The 16,930-nt window shown below is 31.6% G+C and overlaps 1 protein-coding gene across 2 annotated transcripts in view; it reads left to right on the forward strand.

Annotated features, from left to right (window-relative positions):
• The first annotated feature begins 4,556 nt into the window (after positions 1-4,556).
• The window catches only part of LOC127735625 (uncharacterized), a 34,007-nt gene continuing 21,633 nt past the window's right edge, over positions 4,557-16,930 (forward strand). The window contains exons 1-3 of one of the 2 annotated variants that reach the window (XM_052245861.1): positions 4,557-4,710; positions 10,612-10,775; positions 11,509-11,569. In XM_052245861.1, the coding sequence (XP_052101821.1) occupies positions 10,674-10,775; positions 11,509-11,569 (163 nt within the window). In that variant the 5' untranslated portion in view covers positions 4,557-4,710; positions 10,612-10,673. Of the gene's footprint in view, positions 4,711-4,787; positions 4,994-10,611; positions 10,776-11,508; positions 11,570-16,930 lie in introns of those variants that run through there. The other variant, XM_052245862.1, reaches the window with a different exon arrangement.

Below are 16,930 nucleotides of genomic sequence, written 5' to 3' on the forward strand. Positions count from 1 at the left end.
AAAAAAGTTTGATTCTATTCGTAATCAGCAGTCAGAGATCTGACATAAACAAGTCAGAATTGTCAAGACTTGTGCAAGTCAGATTATGCATTTTTACAAAGGAGTAACAGTATTTTTAGACTTTATAAAGTCAGAATGTGCCCGACTTATTCAGGTCAGATTATGTTTAGTGGATTGTGAAGTTTCAGTATTTTAAGATTTGTAGCAAACCTTTTCAGTAAGTTACCATGAATATTTGTATGATGCATAACAATACCAAAATCTATCTTTTCATGCTGGTTTTCAAGTAAATCCATTGTTTATACAAAATCTTTTTTACAATTTATCACAAATACATAAGTACATAAAATGGTTAATTTCATATGATTCCGTTTTTTTAGGGTCTTATTCATATTTTTTGTTGATAAAAAAGTGTTTGTGGACGGCATTTTTAACATTGTCATGTGGATTCTTAACTTTTAAATATGGGTGCATGGCCCAAAAAGGTTAACATTTTAGGTATATTTCTGACTTGTAGAAGTCAAAAAAAAATTATTTTTGTTTTGAGGAAAAAATTGCATAATATTTCATCTGACTTGTCATGCTTGTAGAAGTCAGCTTTTGTTTAAAAATGATGGGAGGTAACTCATGACACCAAATATTCTGACTTACATGAGTCACCTAATTCTGACTTGTTTATGTCAGAGCCCTGACTGATCAGGCTCTGAATTGTAGTGATTTAGCTGATTTTTGAAAGATTTTACCATGCTTAACTTTCAAAAAATAGAGTGTCTGTTTACTCTGTTACCATGGCAACCACTCATATCTTCCCACTCAAATTTAATTTTTGAGCATTATTCATTTACTGCTTATACCAGGCAATTTGTAGAAAAAATCTGAAACCCTCATATATCACACTCTGCCTGGTTCTTATAAATAGCTGTACTTAAGGGTCCATATTGTTTTCTGCTGAAAATAATTTTATTGGTGATTTATCTAAATGATGCTTACATTCATTATCTTGTGCCATTTTCATATCAATTTTTCTTTCTTTGCAAATGTTACATAATTTAAAACAATAACTTCAAGACATTTGTTTAATTTAAAAACTATGATTACAATCCATAACTTTATTAAATTGTTAATTTTTATGAAGAGGTGGAGGATTTGGGATGTCTTTTTCATTAATATTTAAAAGTTGTACTTTTAGCTGTTTTTTTAAATTTGTATTGCAAAGTGAAACAATGCTTTCTGTTAGTTAAATTATTTAATCTCTCTAAATTAGTCGGGTATTCATATTGTATCCTGCATCTCATATATATATTTGACCAGCAAGAACATCATACCGATTGTAAATTAATTTGCAGTGGTAAAAGTGGTATAGCCATACATGTAGGTGTTGATTTATTTAAAGGGTTGAAATGTGCACCTGATAAAAGTATATCATTGAAAAGGTTTTGATCAGGTTTAAACTGATGCATAAAATATACAGGGGCCTGTGGGAGCCAAATATTTATATTGCATCCAAATAATGTGGCAGCAGCTTGAATTTCACTGAATTTAGCCACATACTTCCAAGTAACATGTCTTGTATATCATGTATATACCTATCAAAAGTCAATTGTATTTTCATGGGTTATCATCATGATCATGACTTCCTATAGCTGTATAATGGAACCTATGGGAATGCAACCCAAGTATTAACCTTATTAAAAAATTATACCATAGCTATCTTTGATATAATTTTCACAGTTATACCATGGTTTTGTTGTCTTCAATAAGAAAAATAGCGACTGGTTGTCTGTTTTTTTTTTACATTGAAACAAGAGAGTCAGTGTGGGGCCACTAAGCTAAACTGCCCGCTTTGCACCAGCTGATATAAATGAATGCCTAGGGTGGGAATCAAACCCACGTACACCAACTCTGTTGTCCTATATTTTTAAATGAACAAAAATTTGCTCCTAGAACAAACAACCAAACAAATAAAGTATAAAAAAATATATAAATGTGTTCATTAAGAAATATATTCTTATAAATATGCCATATTTTAGTGAAAAATATGGGTTGATTTTCAGTTATTGAGATGTATATAACTTTGATTGTATTACATAAGCTCAACCGTACAGCTACATAGATTTAAATTTGCCGAAGCAGATTTTTTGTGGGGAGGAGTCACGCCCCTTTTAAGAAGCTCCATATATGGTAAATGCATAGTCTTTCATTGTATTACTATAAATGTTGGTTTGCTAGATCCGGCTTTTACTATCCTGGAATTGAAATACACTGCTGACATCTAGACTCTAACGTGCTTGCTTAAGTAATAATTGGATTGTAAAATTAGAAAGCTTCTGGTTACTCTACATGAAGCTTATTCTTTGTTTAAATTATCATAGTCAACATGTGATTTTAATCGTTAATATTTTGAAATTCATTTTAATTATTAAATGTACGATTAAAGCTTCTGGTACAAATTAAAATGTGGAATGATTTCCTTCAAACTCCCAGAAAGATTCTTGTGAAATTGATTTCTTCAGAATTTTAAATCAATATTAAGAAATTCAGTCAGGGGTACTACTTGTACAAGTAATCTTTATTTACTTGAAGAAGTAAATAAAATATACTTATACAAGTTAATTATATTGTTTGAATAATCTCCCCTTAATTTTCTAAAAAATTTACTTGTATAAGTAAATTTTTTTTACAATCCCACAAAAATTCTCAAGTTTTGAGATGTAAAATCATGCCTTTAACAATTTTTCTCAGGTTAGCTCATAATTTTTTATAAGAGTTCAATGTTTCATCTCATTAATTCAACAAAGAAACTGATTGCAAAGGACAGACAATTCAAAATTCTGTTAGAGCAAAGAAGTTCAAAGAATTCAAGAAAAGAAGATAGGATGACTTTTTTACTTGTATAAGTAAAAATATCTGAATGTCTAAGGGACATAACTAGGCCAAAAAATAATTTACTTATACAAGTAAATAAAATACACTTGTATAAGTATCCTACAAATTTACTTATATAAGTATATTATAATAACTTTTTCAAGAAATAAAAATTACTTGTACAAGTAGTACCCCTGACTGAAATTAAAAGAGTTTAAAAAAAGAAAAAAAGAAATAAGCCTTTGCAGTTCAACTTTTAATCTGGGATTGTGTCTATATCCAGATACCAGATATTTTATTGTGCAAATCAGGGCGCCAATTTCTGAGCAGAATAATCATTGTAATTACAAAACAAAGTCTACATACAATACAACATAATATTTGAACTAAATAAAATAACAAAATAATTGGTTATTAATGATTAGTATGATTGTTATAAAATAAGGTTTAATACAAATTGAAGGTAGTAAATATAATCCATGGATAATAATCATGATAATGTAATGATAAAATTGTCAAAATTTTGCAAGTAACACACTTCAACCTAATCCAAATTAGTCATGAATCCCTGTGTTCTGGATTATAATATTATTATTATTATTATTATTATTGTATTATTGAATATTATTAATAAGTTCTTGTTTTGTTTTAAATAGTTCTGTAAGCAGCTGCTGAAGGATCTCAATGGCATCAAACATGTCAAATGACCAGATGAATTTGTTTCATAAATTAATTCAAAATAATTGGGGATCAGATAAAAATAAAATATAAACCATTCACTACATGTGCATTTAACTCATTTATGAAGACTGCAAACACACTTAACTGGGAACATATAACATGATATAGAGTGGACCATATCAAATGAAACTCATGTGTTTGTTTATTTTGTATTCTTCTGCATATTGGGGAAAAAATGCACATCAAATGTCAAGATTTTTTTACATTAGTTACCCTAACTGATATACAACCTTTTCCTACATGTATATGGGGCATGTCATGCCTTAAAATTTCAGTTTCATGTATGCACCAGTTTGTCTACACCCATAGTAAATTTTCAGGTGAAAAGGTGACCATATGTGTAAGTTCCGTCTGATGAACAGCTTGTCCTCATTTTTTTCATTTGTATAAGTATAATATGGACATTTCCTCACACATAATTTTGCTTCAAAACTTCAACACTTACATTGTAGCCCGTCATACAGTTATTACTAGACTATTTCGATGATTCAGCAAATAAAAAAATGAATTTGTTCTGCATTATATCTTGTCTAATACTTATTTAGGAAGTCTATAGGCATAATTTGTAGGATAGTGGTTAGCGTTGACAGTTAAACCTAGTCTGACCCACATAAGTCAAGCCCTTTTTGTAAGACAAGTTGGATGTGCTTGGATTAAATCGTTTGCACATTTTTCGTCTGTGTCCCAATTTGAATCATTAATACATTAAATTAAAGAAAAAACTTTTTTGCAGAAATGTGCAAAGTCATTTTCTTATTTTCTGTCTTCTAAGTCCAAAATTTAGAGCTTTTGTTTACATGAGGCGGACTCCCAGATGCCGACTTCCGGTCCATTTTTACCGGAACCTCGTGACAGCGTATGGCTATTAGCTAATACCTGGAACGTAGTACCGGGAACCAGGATATCTGGGTACCGAACTGTCTAGAATTCGGGATTTAGGTCGTACCTGTTGTCAGTGTAGCGATAAGTGAACACAACAGGGGTCCAGTTTACTGTGTTGACAGTGAATAATCTCAGTTTATCGACAAAAAATATGTCTCTGGTTTATTTATACAGTTCTTTAAAGTTGGACAAGCAGGTTATATAAGAATGGAAAGGTTTCAGGTAAGTATGTTGAGTATCTTTTTTGTTATATGAACATTTCAATAATAAAAAATCCGCGAAATGTGCTTCATGAAAGATTTCCGAGCAGACGACATCATTTCAAGACATTTGAAGATGGATTCTGTTGCTAGTTCAGGGAAGGCCTGCCGGTGGTCGAAAGAAGAGACCTCAATCCTTATAAGTCTAGTAACAGAAAACATTGGCATAATTAAGGGGAAATTTTCACCGTCTCTTACTATCGTAATGCTGACAAAAATAAATGTTGAGATTCAATAACAGAAAGGTAAACAAAATCAAGTATCTTTCTTCATGTCAATCTTTTCATCCCAAGATAACCTTTTAAGAGATAAAATAAAGGGTATAGAATAGTTGTTCCAACAGATATTATAATTATCATGATTATGGCTTTGTGTATTATTACATTTTCCAAGGGAACTTCTTTACTAGTTGGAACAATTATATGTGGGCATCACATCTACATAATATTTCTTAACTTCAATATGTTGATATTAAAATATTGAAATTGAGCATACAGCTTTACTCTATCATATGTGTACATTTTTACTTGTATGTAAAAGTTCCTGTACTGGTATATTTTTGAAATGGTTTCAATTAATGAATTATATTTTATTTTGTCGATATGTCCTTTGAACATCATAATATATCGTTGATGATTGCAAGTTCGTTATGCTTGTACATGTAAGTTCGTGACATTTCGTGATTTCCACTTTATTCGTGACGTCATGCATACGTATTTATCATTGGCAACCTGCTACTTCAAATAAACTTAACCGGATATTTTTCATTTCATGTTCACTAATATTGGCTTTAAAAAAGAGAATTTGTGTATGTTTTTGCATATTATTTGTTTAAACATCTATTTCAACTATTACTGATTTTTTCCTCTCCTAGAATTTCATTTAATTCTTGGGAAAATCCTTCCAGCAATGTTATTGACATCTCAACAATGAGTCGTCATCTAATTTTAGGTTATTTGGCACTCATTTTTCCTTTTTGAAGGCCAAGAGTATTATTTTTTAAATTCTGTATGTGAGCGGATTTTTTAAGATCGGAAATGATTTGATGTATTTTGATTAAACAAAACATATCGATTACTGGCTCGTAAAAGTGATTTAATCCTGTGCCACTGAATGCAAATTGAACGAAAAATTACTTTGATGCATAAATGACATTGTGACATTGTTACAGTTAGCTTAAATGTGTTTAAAGAGCTTAATTCTGGACTTTCCAATTGGCCATTGAAAGTCATGTGTAAAAATTAGAATAATTATAGGGAGAATAAAGAAGTTAGTATGTCCCAAATTCTCTTTTTATCGAGATATTCATTTGTTATTTGATCTCAAATTTATTCTGTAATGTTCAAATACATAATACAATATGCCTGACCTATATATTGTTGCACATTCGCAAAATCCACCGTCCAAGACACGAACTTACAAGCATCAGGTTTACTTATTTTACGGAATCGGGTCACAATAAGAAACAAATACAGATTGACCATAATAATTACTTTATTTAATGAGACTCATTTCATGTAGCACATTCACTGATCTAGTATGCGGCCAACTTTAATAAAATGCTTCGCTGAGCGCAGCTGGATACGACCGCAGAGGTCCAACCCTGAACAGTTGTGGCAAAAATGGACACAATATTCGCGCTTGATACCAGTCTGAATTTGGATTGTAATTAAATATTTGACACATAATAGGTTTCTGACACCAAATAACTGTAGTCAAAGAACTAAGAATTGGTTATATGATTTGAATTTATATTCAATTTTTTGCTTTTGTGAAATACACTATGCTGTTGTGTATTGACCACCCACCCCCCCAAATAAAAATTTTACACCCCCCCCCCCCCCCCCCCCTCTTTTTGCAAAAAGAAATAATATTTGAAGAAATTTTCTTTTTAATTTCTGAAATCTGAAATGAAAAAAAAAATGGCCCCTACAATTTCTTTTTTACTCCCTCCCCCCCTAAATTTTGTTTTCACCTCCTCCTCCCCCCCCCCCCCCCCCCCCCTTTTCCAAAAAAATTCTTTCCCTCAAGATATGGTCATAATCTGAATTCAAATTTCCAATGGAGTTTGCAACCATATTTACCAATTTAAATACCAGACTAAATACATCATAAAATTCTTAAAATAGAAAAAAAAATCCCCCCCTTATTTTTTGAACCCCCTTATGATTCATCACACCCAAACTCAATCCCAGCCTTCCGTTTGTGGTATGGTACTTGCAGTACAATTTCAGAGAGATCCATACACTTGAACACAAGTTATTGGCTGGAAACTAGAAAAATGCTTGTTTTTTGGCCCTTTTTTGGTCCCAAATTCCTACACGTTTAGGGCAATTACCCCCAAACTCAAACCCATACCAATATTTTTTGCGGTCGTATAAAAAGTAAAAACATAAATACATTTTTTTTTGTTACTCTCATCATGTTGATATAAATAAGGCAGTACAATTATTCATAAAATTAACTAAATAAACATGTTTCTAAATAACAAGAATAATTTTAATTGAATATCAAACATAATAGAGCAGAAAAAAAAACTAACTGAAAATTTAGTACAATAAAACTAATAATCTAATTTGTTTCAAATTGTCAGTACAAGTACGTGTATTACAAAATATATAACAGTTTTTGCACACTAAATATAAACTTTTTCAAAATTTATTTAAATTAGTCAAAATTTGGGAGGAAGAAATTAGAATAATTTCAGAGTCTAAATTTAGAAAAAAAAATCAAGTTTTTATAAGGCCATTGTTAGCAGGTTGAAGTTCATCTTGCTCAAATTTTTTTATTATATAAATATTAAACCAGAAGATGTGGTATGACAACTCACCAGAGACTAAATTAAATCAAATGTCTACATTATTATTTTTGATAGATATATTTACTAAAAACCATTCTGCTTACTTCTGATATGAAAGCTTCTGAACTGTCCAATTTATTCTTCCAACACTTTCTATAATGCAAAATAATGAGGTGTATCTGACATTTGTTCTCTGTATAACTGTTTATTAAAATTTAAATTGAAAAGAAGTATTAGGTATTATCAGAAGTACATGTACATTTACAACCGAAATAACAAAAACTATCATAGAAGCTGCTGAAAAATGTATTCCAAATAGAATAATAATTGTTCGTAAAAATGAACCTCCATGGCTAACAAATGATGTTAAAAAAATGATAAGGAAAAAAAATAGAATCCACAGAAAGGCTAAAAAATATAATAACCAATCGGATTGGTCAAAATTTAAGAAAATACGAAATGAAGTTACCAGTTTAATAAGAAAATCAAAGGATGATTATAACAACAATTTAATTAAAAAAATCATGAACAGTAACCCGTCCACTACTAATTGGTGGAAAACGGTCAAACAAATATCCGGATTAAAAACAAACGACGCAAGTATACCTCCATTAATGGTTAATAACAACTTAATATTTGATGAAATCGAAAAGGCAAATGAATTTAATCGATTTTTTTCTTCCCAGTCAAATATTGATGATTCAAGTGCTATGTTACCTGAAGAACTTCATACTATTAGTGATGACATTAGTTATATAGAACTTACGGTTACTGAAGTTGAAGATATATTGAAAATTGTTAATCCCACAAAAGCTTCTGGCCCAGACCTCATAAGTCCCAAATTGTTAAAAGAAGCATCTTCTGTTTTGAAGTATCCACTATGTAAGCTATTTAACTTATCGTTAAGTACGTCTACTTTTCCAGATCAATGGAAAAGAGCAAATGTCACCCCAGTTTATAAAAATAGTAAACCGAATGACGTTAAAAACTATAGACCTATTTCCTTGTTGAGTGTAATTTCAAAGTGTATGGAACGTTGTGTATATAAACATGTTTACAATCACTTTAAGCGTAATAATATTTTAACGAAAAATCAGTCAGGCTTTACACGGGGGGATTCAGCGGTTAATCAATTAATTAACATTTCAAATGATTTTGGGAAGGCTTTAGATAGCGGTAAAGAAATAAGGGTAGTATTCTGTGATATAAGTAAAGCGTTTGATCGAGTCTGGCATAAGGGACTGCTATTTAAACTTCAACAAGCGGGCATATCGGGTTCTTTACTAAGGTGGTTTGAAAATTATCTTACAAATAGAGTCCAGCGGGTGGTTATTAACGGTTCAAGTTCCGAATGGTTACCTGTAAATGCAGGCGTCCCACAAGGGTCCATTCTGGGCCCTCTCCTTTTTTTGATATTTATAAACGATATAATAGAAGACATTCAAGCTCAAATTAAGCTATTCGCAGATGACACTTCATTGTATATTATGGTTGACAATCCAACAGAAACAGCTACAATTTTAAATAACGATCTAGATAAGATTTATAATTGGTCAAAAAAATGGCTTGTGAATTTTAATGCCCAAAAAACTGAAAGTATGATAATTTCAAAAAAAATAAATAGACCCTTTCATCCTCCATTAAATATGAATACCCAAGAGCTACAAACAGTAAGTAAACACAAACATCTAGGTGTCTTTTTTTCTAACAACGGATCCTGGAACGACCATATTGAATACATAGTTTCTAAATCTTATAAAAGAATAAATATAATGAGAAAAATGAAAAATGTTCTTGATAGGTTTACACTTGAAAAAATTTACATATCATTTGTTCGCCCAATTCTTGAATATGCCGATGTCGTTTGGGACTCTCAAAATCAGAATTTGATTGCTAAACTTGAAAATATTCAGCTTGACGCAGCGCGTATCGTCACGGGGGGTACTAAACTTACCAGTATAAACAATTTATATGTTGAAACTCGATGGGAAAAATTATCTGAAAGACGACGCAATCATAGATTAATTCATTATCACAAAATTTTGAATAATAAAACCCCAGAGTATTTAAGAGACTTATTGCCCGATTCAGTAGGAAGTAGGCATGATCATAATACAAGACAAAGAAATAATATTACACAAGTCAATACTCGGACCCGTTTATATTCTGAATATTTCATCCCAGCAACAACAAAACTATGGAACACTCTTAACTTAAACATAAGAAAATGTGAATCTCTATCATTATTCAAAAAACAAATTAGTACCCAAAATTGTAAGGTCCCAGCGTATTATTATATAGGACATCGTTTTGGTCAAATTCTTCATGCTCGCTTAAGAATGGATTCAAGTTCATTGAATTCTCACCTATTCGTTCGTAATTTGGTAGACTCTCCAAATTGTCGTTGTGGTGATGTAGAAACAAATTCTCACTTCCTGTTATCTTGTCCCATATACACTGATTTAAGACATGAACTATTAGATTCTGTTTCAGTTCTTCCTGTCCAAGTTAACACAAAAACTTTGCTTTTTGGATCAACGGTACTCTCGGATGAGCAAAATAGTCTTTTATTTAGTTTGGTGCAGAAATATATTATTAAAAGTAAATGTTTTAACCCTTGATGTTAATGCTTCATCATTCAATAGAAACCCAAGCATTTCACACCGTATAGATTACAATAATTCATGTTTATTTATTTTTTTTTATTTTTTTTTTTTTTTTTTTTTTTTTTTTTTTTTTTTTTTTTTCTCATTAATTATTTTTTTTTCTTCTTCTTCTTCTTCTTCTTCTTCTTCTTCTTCTTCTTCTTCTTCTTCTTCTTCTTTCACCTTTTTTCATATTGATATATTTATTACAGAGCATGCCAGTATTTATATTTATGTATTGTCCAATAAGTGTATTATTTTTTGTAAAAGGAGACAGATTTGTAAAAGCAAATTGCTTGTTTCTGAATCCTTAATATTATTTCATTTGTATAATATCGTTTAATGTTGATTTATCTGAATAAATATTGTTTAAACCAAGTACATGTATATGTTTTTAAAAATTACACATCTTTTCCAGTGTAAATGCCTGCAACATAGAAACTAGAAATGTGACCCAAGTGAAAAAAAAAATGGTTAGACATGCAAAGTGATTCCAGAAAAAAAGAGGCAAAAAGGAGAAGAGAAAGTTCAAAGACTGGAGGTGGTCCAGCCCCTCCAGAGATTGATTCAAATGATTTAAAGGTGATTATTCAATTTTTCCTTAGTTTTTAAGTCTTTCATGTTTTTTCATGGTGCAAATTCCATAAACCAGTATACCTTTACTGCATCATATGATAATTAATTAAGTTTTGGAAACACATAATCACCATTATCAATGTCACAAAGAGGCTTTATACAGTCAGTGACTATATATCAGAAATATTTAAACTGCATTTTAACTGACAAATACCAGTTTTATGTATCAAAGACAAAATATATATTTCAATCCATAAATACAAGAAGGTAAAGATTTTTTGATTGATTATAAGGGTCACATGTTAAAGCTTGATAAAATATTTTTGTACACAATTTATCCATTAAAAATTTGTGTTCCCTTTTTTAAATAGTCAATATCGTGCCTTAATGTTAAATTGATATTGTATGAGAAAATGTTCCTCTTTTAAAAAAAATTACTATGACACAGTAGAGAGAAAATGTCCACAATTTCCCACATTTCAACTCACGCATAAAATAAATGAATTAATACAACAGTGAATAGTTGAATATGGGAATCTGCAGCAATTTTTCATCCCGTTTCTTTTTTCAAATTAAAATTGTTTGTTCATCTTGCACAATAAACATGTGGGGCAAAGTAATGGTGTCTTATGGATCACAAGTCTGCTGCCAATAATAATGTATGTATGTTAAAATTATTGTTTTTCTTTTCTTTTTGGCATGGAAAGCTCATTTTATATCCTTATTTTCTCTTCTTCAGATTTTAAGTGTTACATCAGATGCCTCAATTTGTGGACTTGATGCAGGCTACGATTCTTTATGTATGAAAAATATCTGTGGAATGACATTTTTTCTGTCTGTGAAGAAATAACATAAAAAATGTGAGCACACTGTATAACCCTATAATAGACATTCCATATATTTAATTCTAAATTCAATTTTAAGCCATTTATGGGGGTAGGAATGCCCTTTACCGTCAGGAGTCAAACTGTCATTTTGGGCTACTGTTAGCGTGAAATCATGATATGAATATGTATATTTACCTCATACAAATTTAAATAATTAGGTCTTTCCACTTTTCTGTGGAAAGACCTATTGTATTTGTTCTGATTATTAGGTCTTTCCACTTTTCTGTGGAAAGACCTATTGTATTTGTTCTGATTATTATTATTATTATTAGGTCTTTCCACTTTTCTGTGGAAAGACCTATTGTATTTGTTCTGATTATTATTATTATTAGGTCTTTCCTCTTTTCGGTGGAAAGACCTATTGTATTTGTTCTGATTATTATTTTTTTTTTTTCTTCTTCTTCCGCCACTTTTATTTCTTGCGTATAAATTTTGTTTCGCAAGATGTCGCTTAGATGTTTGGTATATGATATCGAACAGTTTATGCGCCTTTGAGATTCACCCTGCGTAACCGAATACTTTTCTTTGTAGGAGTTATCTCCCCAAACACTGTTTTCCTTGTGACTGCATCTCCTCCGTAATCGTATAAGAAAGCGACAAATTTATTTTATAAAATTGCTCGTTATATCCTTCGCATGATTTGTCCAATTTTGACAGAAGCCATACGAACACTCCATATGAGAGTTATTTCCCCTTATGCATTTGATATAAGTGATATGCATTTCTATCTTGTAAACCATAAGTGATAGAGACCTAGGATCTTTTGATTTGAGGTCCTTGGTCCAAAAAAAAGAAAATAAGGTCAAGGTCAGAGGTCAAGGTCATATTTTAAATTTTGATTTTGGCTTATTTTCAATTCTTTTCAAAAACCGTATAAGATATCGACAACATATTTTTACTAAATTGTAAGTTGCGACATGTCGTAACACATAAATTTTGGTTGAAAGGGTACAATAACATTAAATTGGAGTTTTCTCCCCTCTTATATTAAAAATTAGGCATATAGTGATATAACTCATTAACCATATATAATTAAGACCTATGGTCTTTTGATTTGAAGCCCTTGGTTTATGACCTTGAAATTGAGCTGAAGGTCATAGGTAAATTTGACGTTCTAGATATTGACCTTTGCTTTTACCTCGTATGTATACATGATAAAGCCATGGGACTTTTTGCATTACGTTGCAAGCCACTTGACCATGGAAAAGCCAACCGGAAGTGACCATGTGTAAACCGGAAGTAGCTATTTTTTGTACTTATTTAATGTAAAAGTATATTAAACCATATATTTTTGGAATCAGTATCAAGTAAACTATAAAAAAAACCCGGAAGTGACATTTTTCAAACCGGAAGTAACAATTTATCTCCCTTTTTTAGAAAAAAAATGTTTAGAAACCATATATTTTTGGAATCAGTGTACAATAAGCTATCATTTGACGCTGGATATGATATTTTAAACCAAATTTTAATAGTTCTATATCAAAATAGATCTTTATGGGTGGAAAGACCTTTGTAGGAGTTTTCTCCCCGAACACTGTTTTCCTTGTGACTGCATCTCCTCCGTAACCGTAAAAGAAAGCGACAAATTTATTTTATAAAATTGCTCGTTATATCCTTTGCATGATTTGTCCTTTTTTGACCGAAGCAATACGAAGACTCCATATGAGAGTTATTTCCCCTAATGCATTTGAAATAAGTGATATGCATTTGTAACTGGTAAACAATAAGTGATAGAGACCTAGGGTCTGTTGATTTGAGGTCCTTGGTCCTAAAGAATAGAAAACTAGGTCAAGGTCAAAGGTCAAAGGTCAAGGTCATGCTGTGATTATTTACATTAAGTTCATATCGCTTCTTCCTAGAAAGAGTTATAGATATCGACAAAACAATTTAACCAATAAGTTTGTCGCGACACGTGTTTACCAGAAATTTTATGTCGAAATGGTACGGGTCATTTTATTGCAGGGTCAATGTCCCTGTTATGGTCGAATCAACAAATTACTTATCAAAACTTCAAACTTTGCAGCTATCATGTTGTAAATGTTTCTTATCTCAATTATCAACCACAGTCTACCACTACACTCCCCCCCCCCCCCCCTTTTTTTTTCAACTGACTTTTTTTTAAAGTTATCCCATTTCTATGAAAAGAAAATCGCTTTTAGTATTGTACATTATACTGTAAAATGCTAATCCTTCTTATGTACAAATTTCTTTCTGAAATAGAAATTCATCCCTTCAAAAATCTACTACAATTCATGTATTTTCTGAAATTAATCGATGAGACACGTGCGGTCTGCTTGATTGCGAAATTAAAATCAATGTCGTAGAAATCCCTCCCAAGTTCGTAAATATTACTGAAATCCTACAATCAAATTTCTAAACATGCATTAAAATACAAACCTGTGCTCCCGTAAACATGTGTACGTAATATGTATGCATGATCCGACATCAATGACCTGTACAAAATAAAAACAATAGTTATCGTGTTTCTCTGATCAATACACATGTGCTCTGTTCAACGGTCTCCCCTGAAAAGATATCAATATTCTAACTCCAGACATATATATTTGAGCGTCACGTGACTTCACAAACACCACCGCGCACGCGGACCTAAATTTAGAATAAAAAATTCCATATCCAAATAAAGAAAATGGAACTTCCACGACAAAATGTTTCTCAGTTTTCCTACCAGCTCAAATAAAATGCACACACAACAAATAAAAAGAAAACAACATGAAGTCAGAGTTCCCGTAGAAAAAAAGAGAACATTTATAAAATGAAGATATAAGGATTTTTATTCATAAGGAAATCCTGGCTGTCCGTTTGGCTGTCCGAGATGTACAAATACGCAGCCACGTTCGCTCAGAATATCAACGTTAAGTCGGATACCTCGCATAGAGAGAGTGCCATGCAAACTTTCAATCAATCAATCAATCAATCAGTCAATCAACTAATCAATCAATCAATCAATCAGTCAATCAACTAATCAATCAATCAACCTACCTACCAACCAAACAACCAACCAACCAACCAATCTGTTTAATACGGGGCCCAATATCTCATTTGTTTCTTTTTCGCTTGTTCCAAGAGACCCTATCCCATGTGTTTAATTACTATATCAGCCAACCAACCAACCAACCAACCAATCAATTAATTAATCAATCAATCATGTTTCGGAGAGGAAAGACCGTTAACAATTGTTTTTAAAACAATTGATTTATATTTATTATTATTATTATTTTTTTTTTCTTCCACCTAATTTTGTTCTCACGTAAAATTTTTGTTTCGCAAGATGTCGCTTAGATATTTCTTATATAATATCATACAGTTTATGCGCTTTTTATTTTCACCCATTCTAAGCCGAACAATTTTCTTTGTAGGAGTTATCTCCCCGAACACTGTTTTCCTTGTCACTGCATCTCATCCTTAACCGTAAAAGAAAGCGACAAATTTATTTTACCAAATTGCTCGTTATATCCTCAGGATGTTTTGTCCAATTTTGACAGAGGCGATACGTAAACTCCATATGAGAGTTATTTCCCCTTCTGTATTTGACATAAGGGATATATAAATGTATAGCATGAATGGTAAGTGATAGAGACCTAAGGTATTATGATTTGATTTCCTTGGTTCATTTAAATGAAATTGAGGCCAAGGTCAAAGGTCAAGGTCATATTCTAAATTTTGACTTTTCCTTGTTATTTGATCTCCTCTGTCACTTTTAAAGATACAAATTAAAGAACAAGTGCAAAATGTTTGCCTAATTGTGATTAAGATATGATACATTTGGTCTGAAACAATCCAATGACATCTTATAGGAGTTATTGTCCCTGAAATGATTCAATTTAAGGTTAATTGATTATTACTCCAACTTGTTAAATGATAACGGAAGTTGGCAATTATCTCCCTTATTTCAGGCAAAAGTATATAGAAACCATATATTAATTGAATCAGTATGAAGAAACCAAAGCTTGGACGCCAATAGTAATTTTAGTAAACTGGATGTAGCTTCTCATCAAGTTTGTCGCGACACGTGTTTACTAGAAATTTTTGGTCGAAATGGTACGCGTCATTTTATTGCAGGGTCAATGTCCCTGTTATGGTCGAATAAAAAAATTACTTATCAAAACTTCAAACTTTGCAGCTATCATGTTGTAAATGTTTCTTATCTCAATAATGAACCACAGTCTACCACTACACTCCCCCCCCCCTTTTTTTTCAACTGATTTTTTTTTTTAAGTTATCCCATTTCCAAAAAAAAGAAGATCGCTTTTAGTCCCGTACATTATACTGTAAAATGCTAATCCTTCTTATGTACAAATTTCTTTCTGAAATAGAAATCCATCCCTGCAAAAATCTGCTCCAATTCATGTATTTTCTGAAATTAATCGATGAGGCACGTGCGGTCCGCTTGATTGCGAAATTAAAATCAATGTATTACTGAAATCCCACACTCAAATTTCTAAACATGCACTAAAATACAAATCTGTGCTCCCGTAAACATGTGTAAGTAATATGTATGCATGATCCCACATCAATGACCTGTACAAAATAAAAACAAAAGTTATCGTGTTTCTTTGATCAATACACATGTGCTCTGTTCAACGGTCTCCCCTGAAAAGAAATTAATATTCTAACTCCAGACATATATATTCGAGGGTCACGTGACTTCACAACACCATCTCGCGCGCGGACCTAAATTTAGAATAAAACATTGCATATCCAAATGAGGGAAAATAAAACTTCCAAGACTTCACAACACCATCTCGCGCGCGGACCTAAATTTAGAATAAAACATTGCATATCCAAATGAGGGAAAATAAAACTTCCAAGATAAAATTTACTCCGTTTTCCTACAAATTCAATCAAAATGCATACACAACAAATAGATGAAAAATGGAAGTCCGATGTAACATAGAAACTAGAGAAAATTTATAAACGAATGATGCTAGGATCAATTTTTATGAGGACATCTCAGGCGTCCGTTTGGCTGTGCGGGATGTCTAAGTACGCAGTCACGTTTGGTCAGAATATAGGTGTTATTTAAGTTAGCTGCGTCGCACTGAGAAAGTGCCATGCAATCAATCAATCAATCGACCGACCGAACGACCGACCAACCAACCAACCAAAAAACCAATTAATCATGTTTCGGAGGGGAAAGACCGTTTAACAATTGTTTTTAAAACAATTGATTTATATTTATTAGGTCTTTCCACTTTTCTGTGGAAAGACCTATTGTATTTGTTCTGATTATTATTATTTTCTTCCGCCAAATTT

The sequence above is a fragment of the Mytilus californianus genome, unplaced genomic scaffold (genome assembly GCF_021869535.1).
Source record: "Mytilus californianus isolate M0D057914Y unplaced genomic scaffold, xbMytCali1.0.p SCAF_3, whole genome shotgun sequence".
NCBI lineage: Eukaryota > Metazoa > Mollusca > Bivalvia > Mytilida > Mytilidae > Mytilus > Mytilus californianus.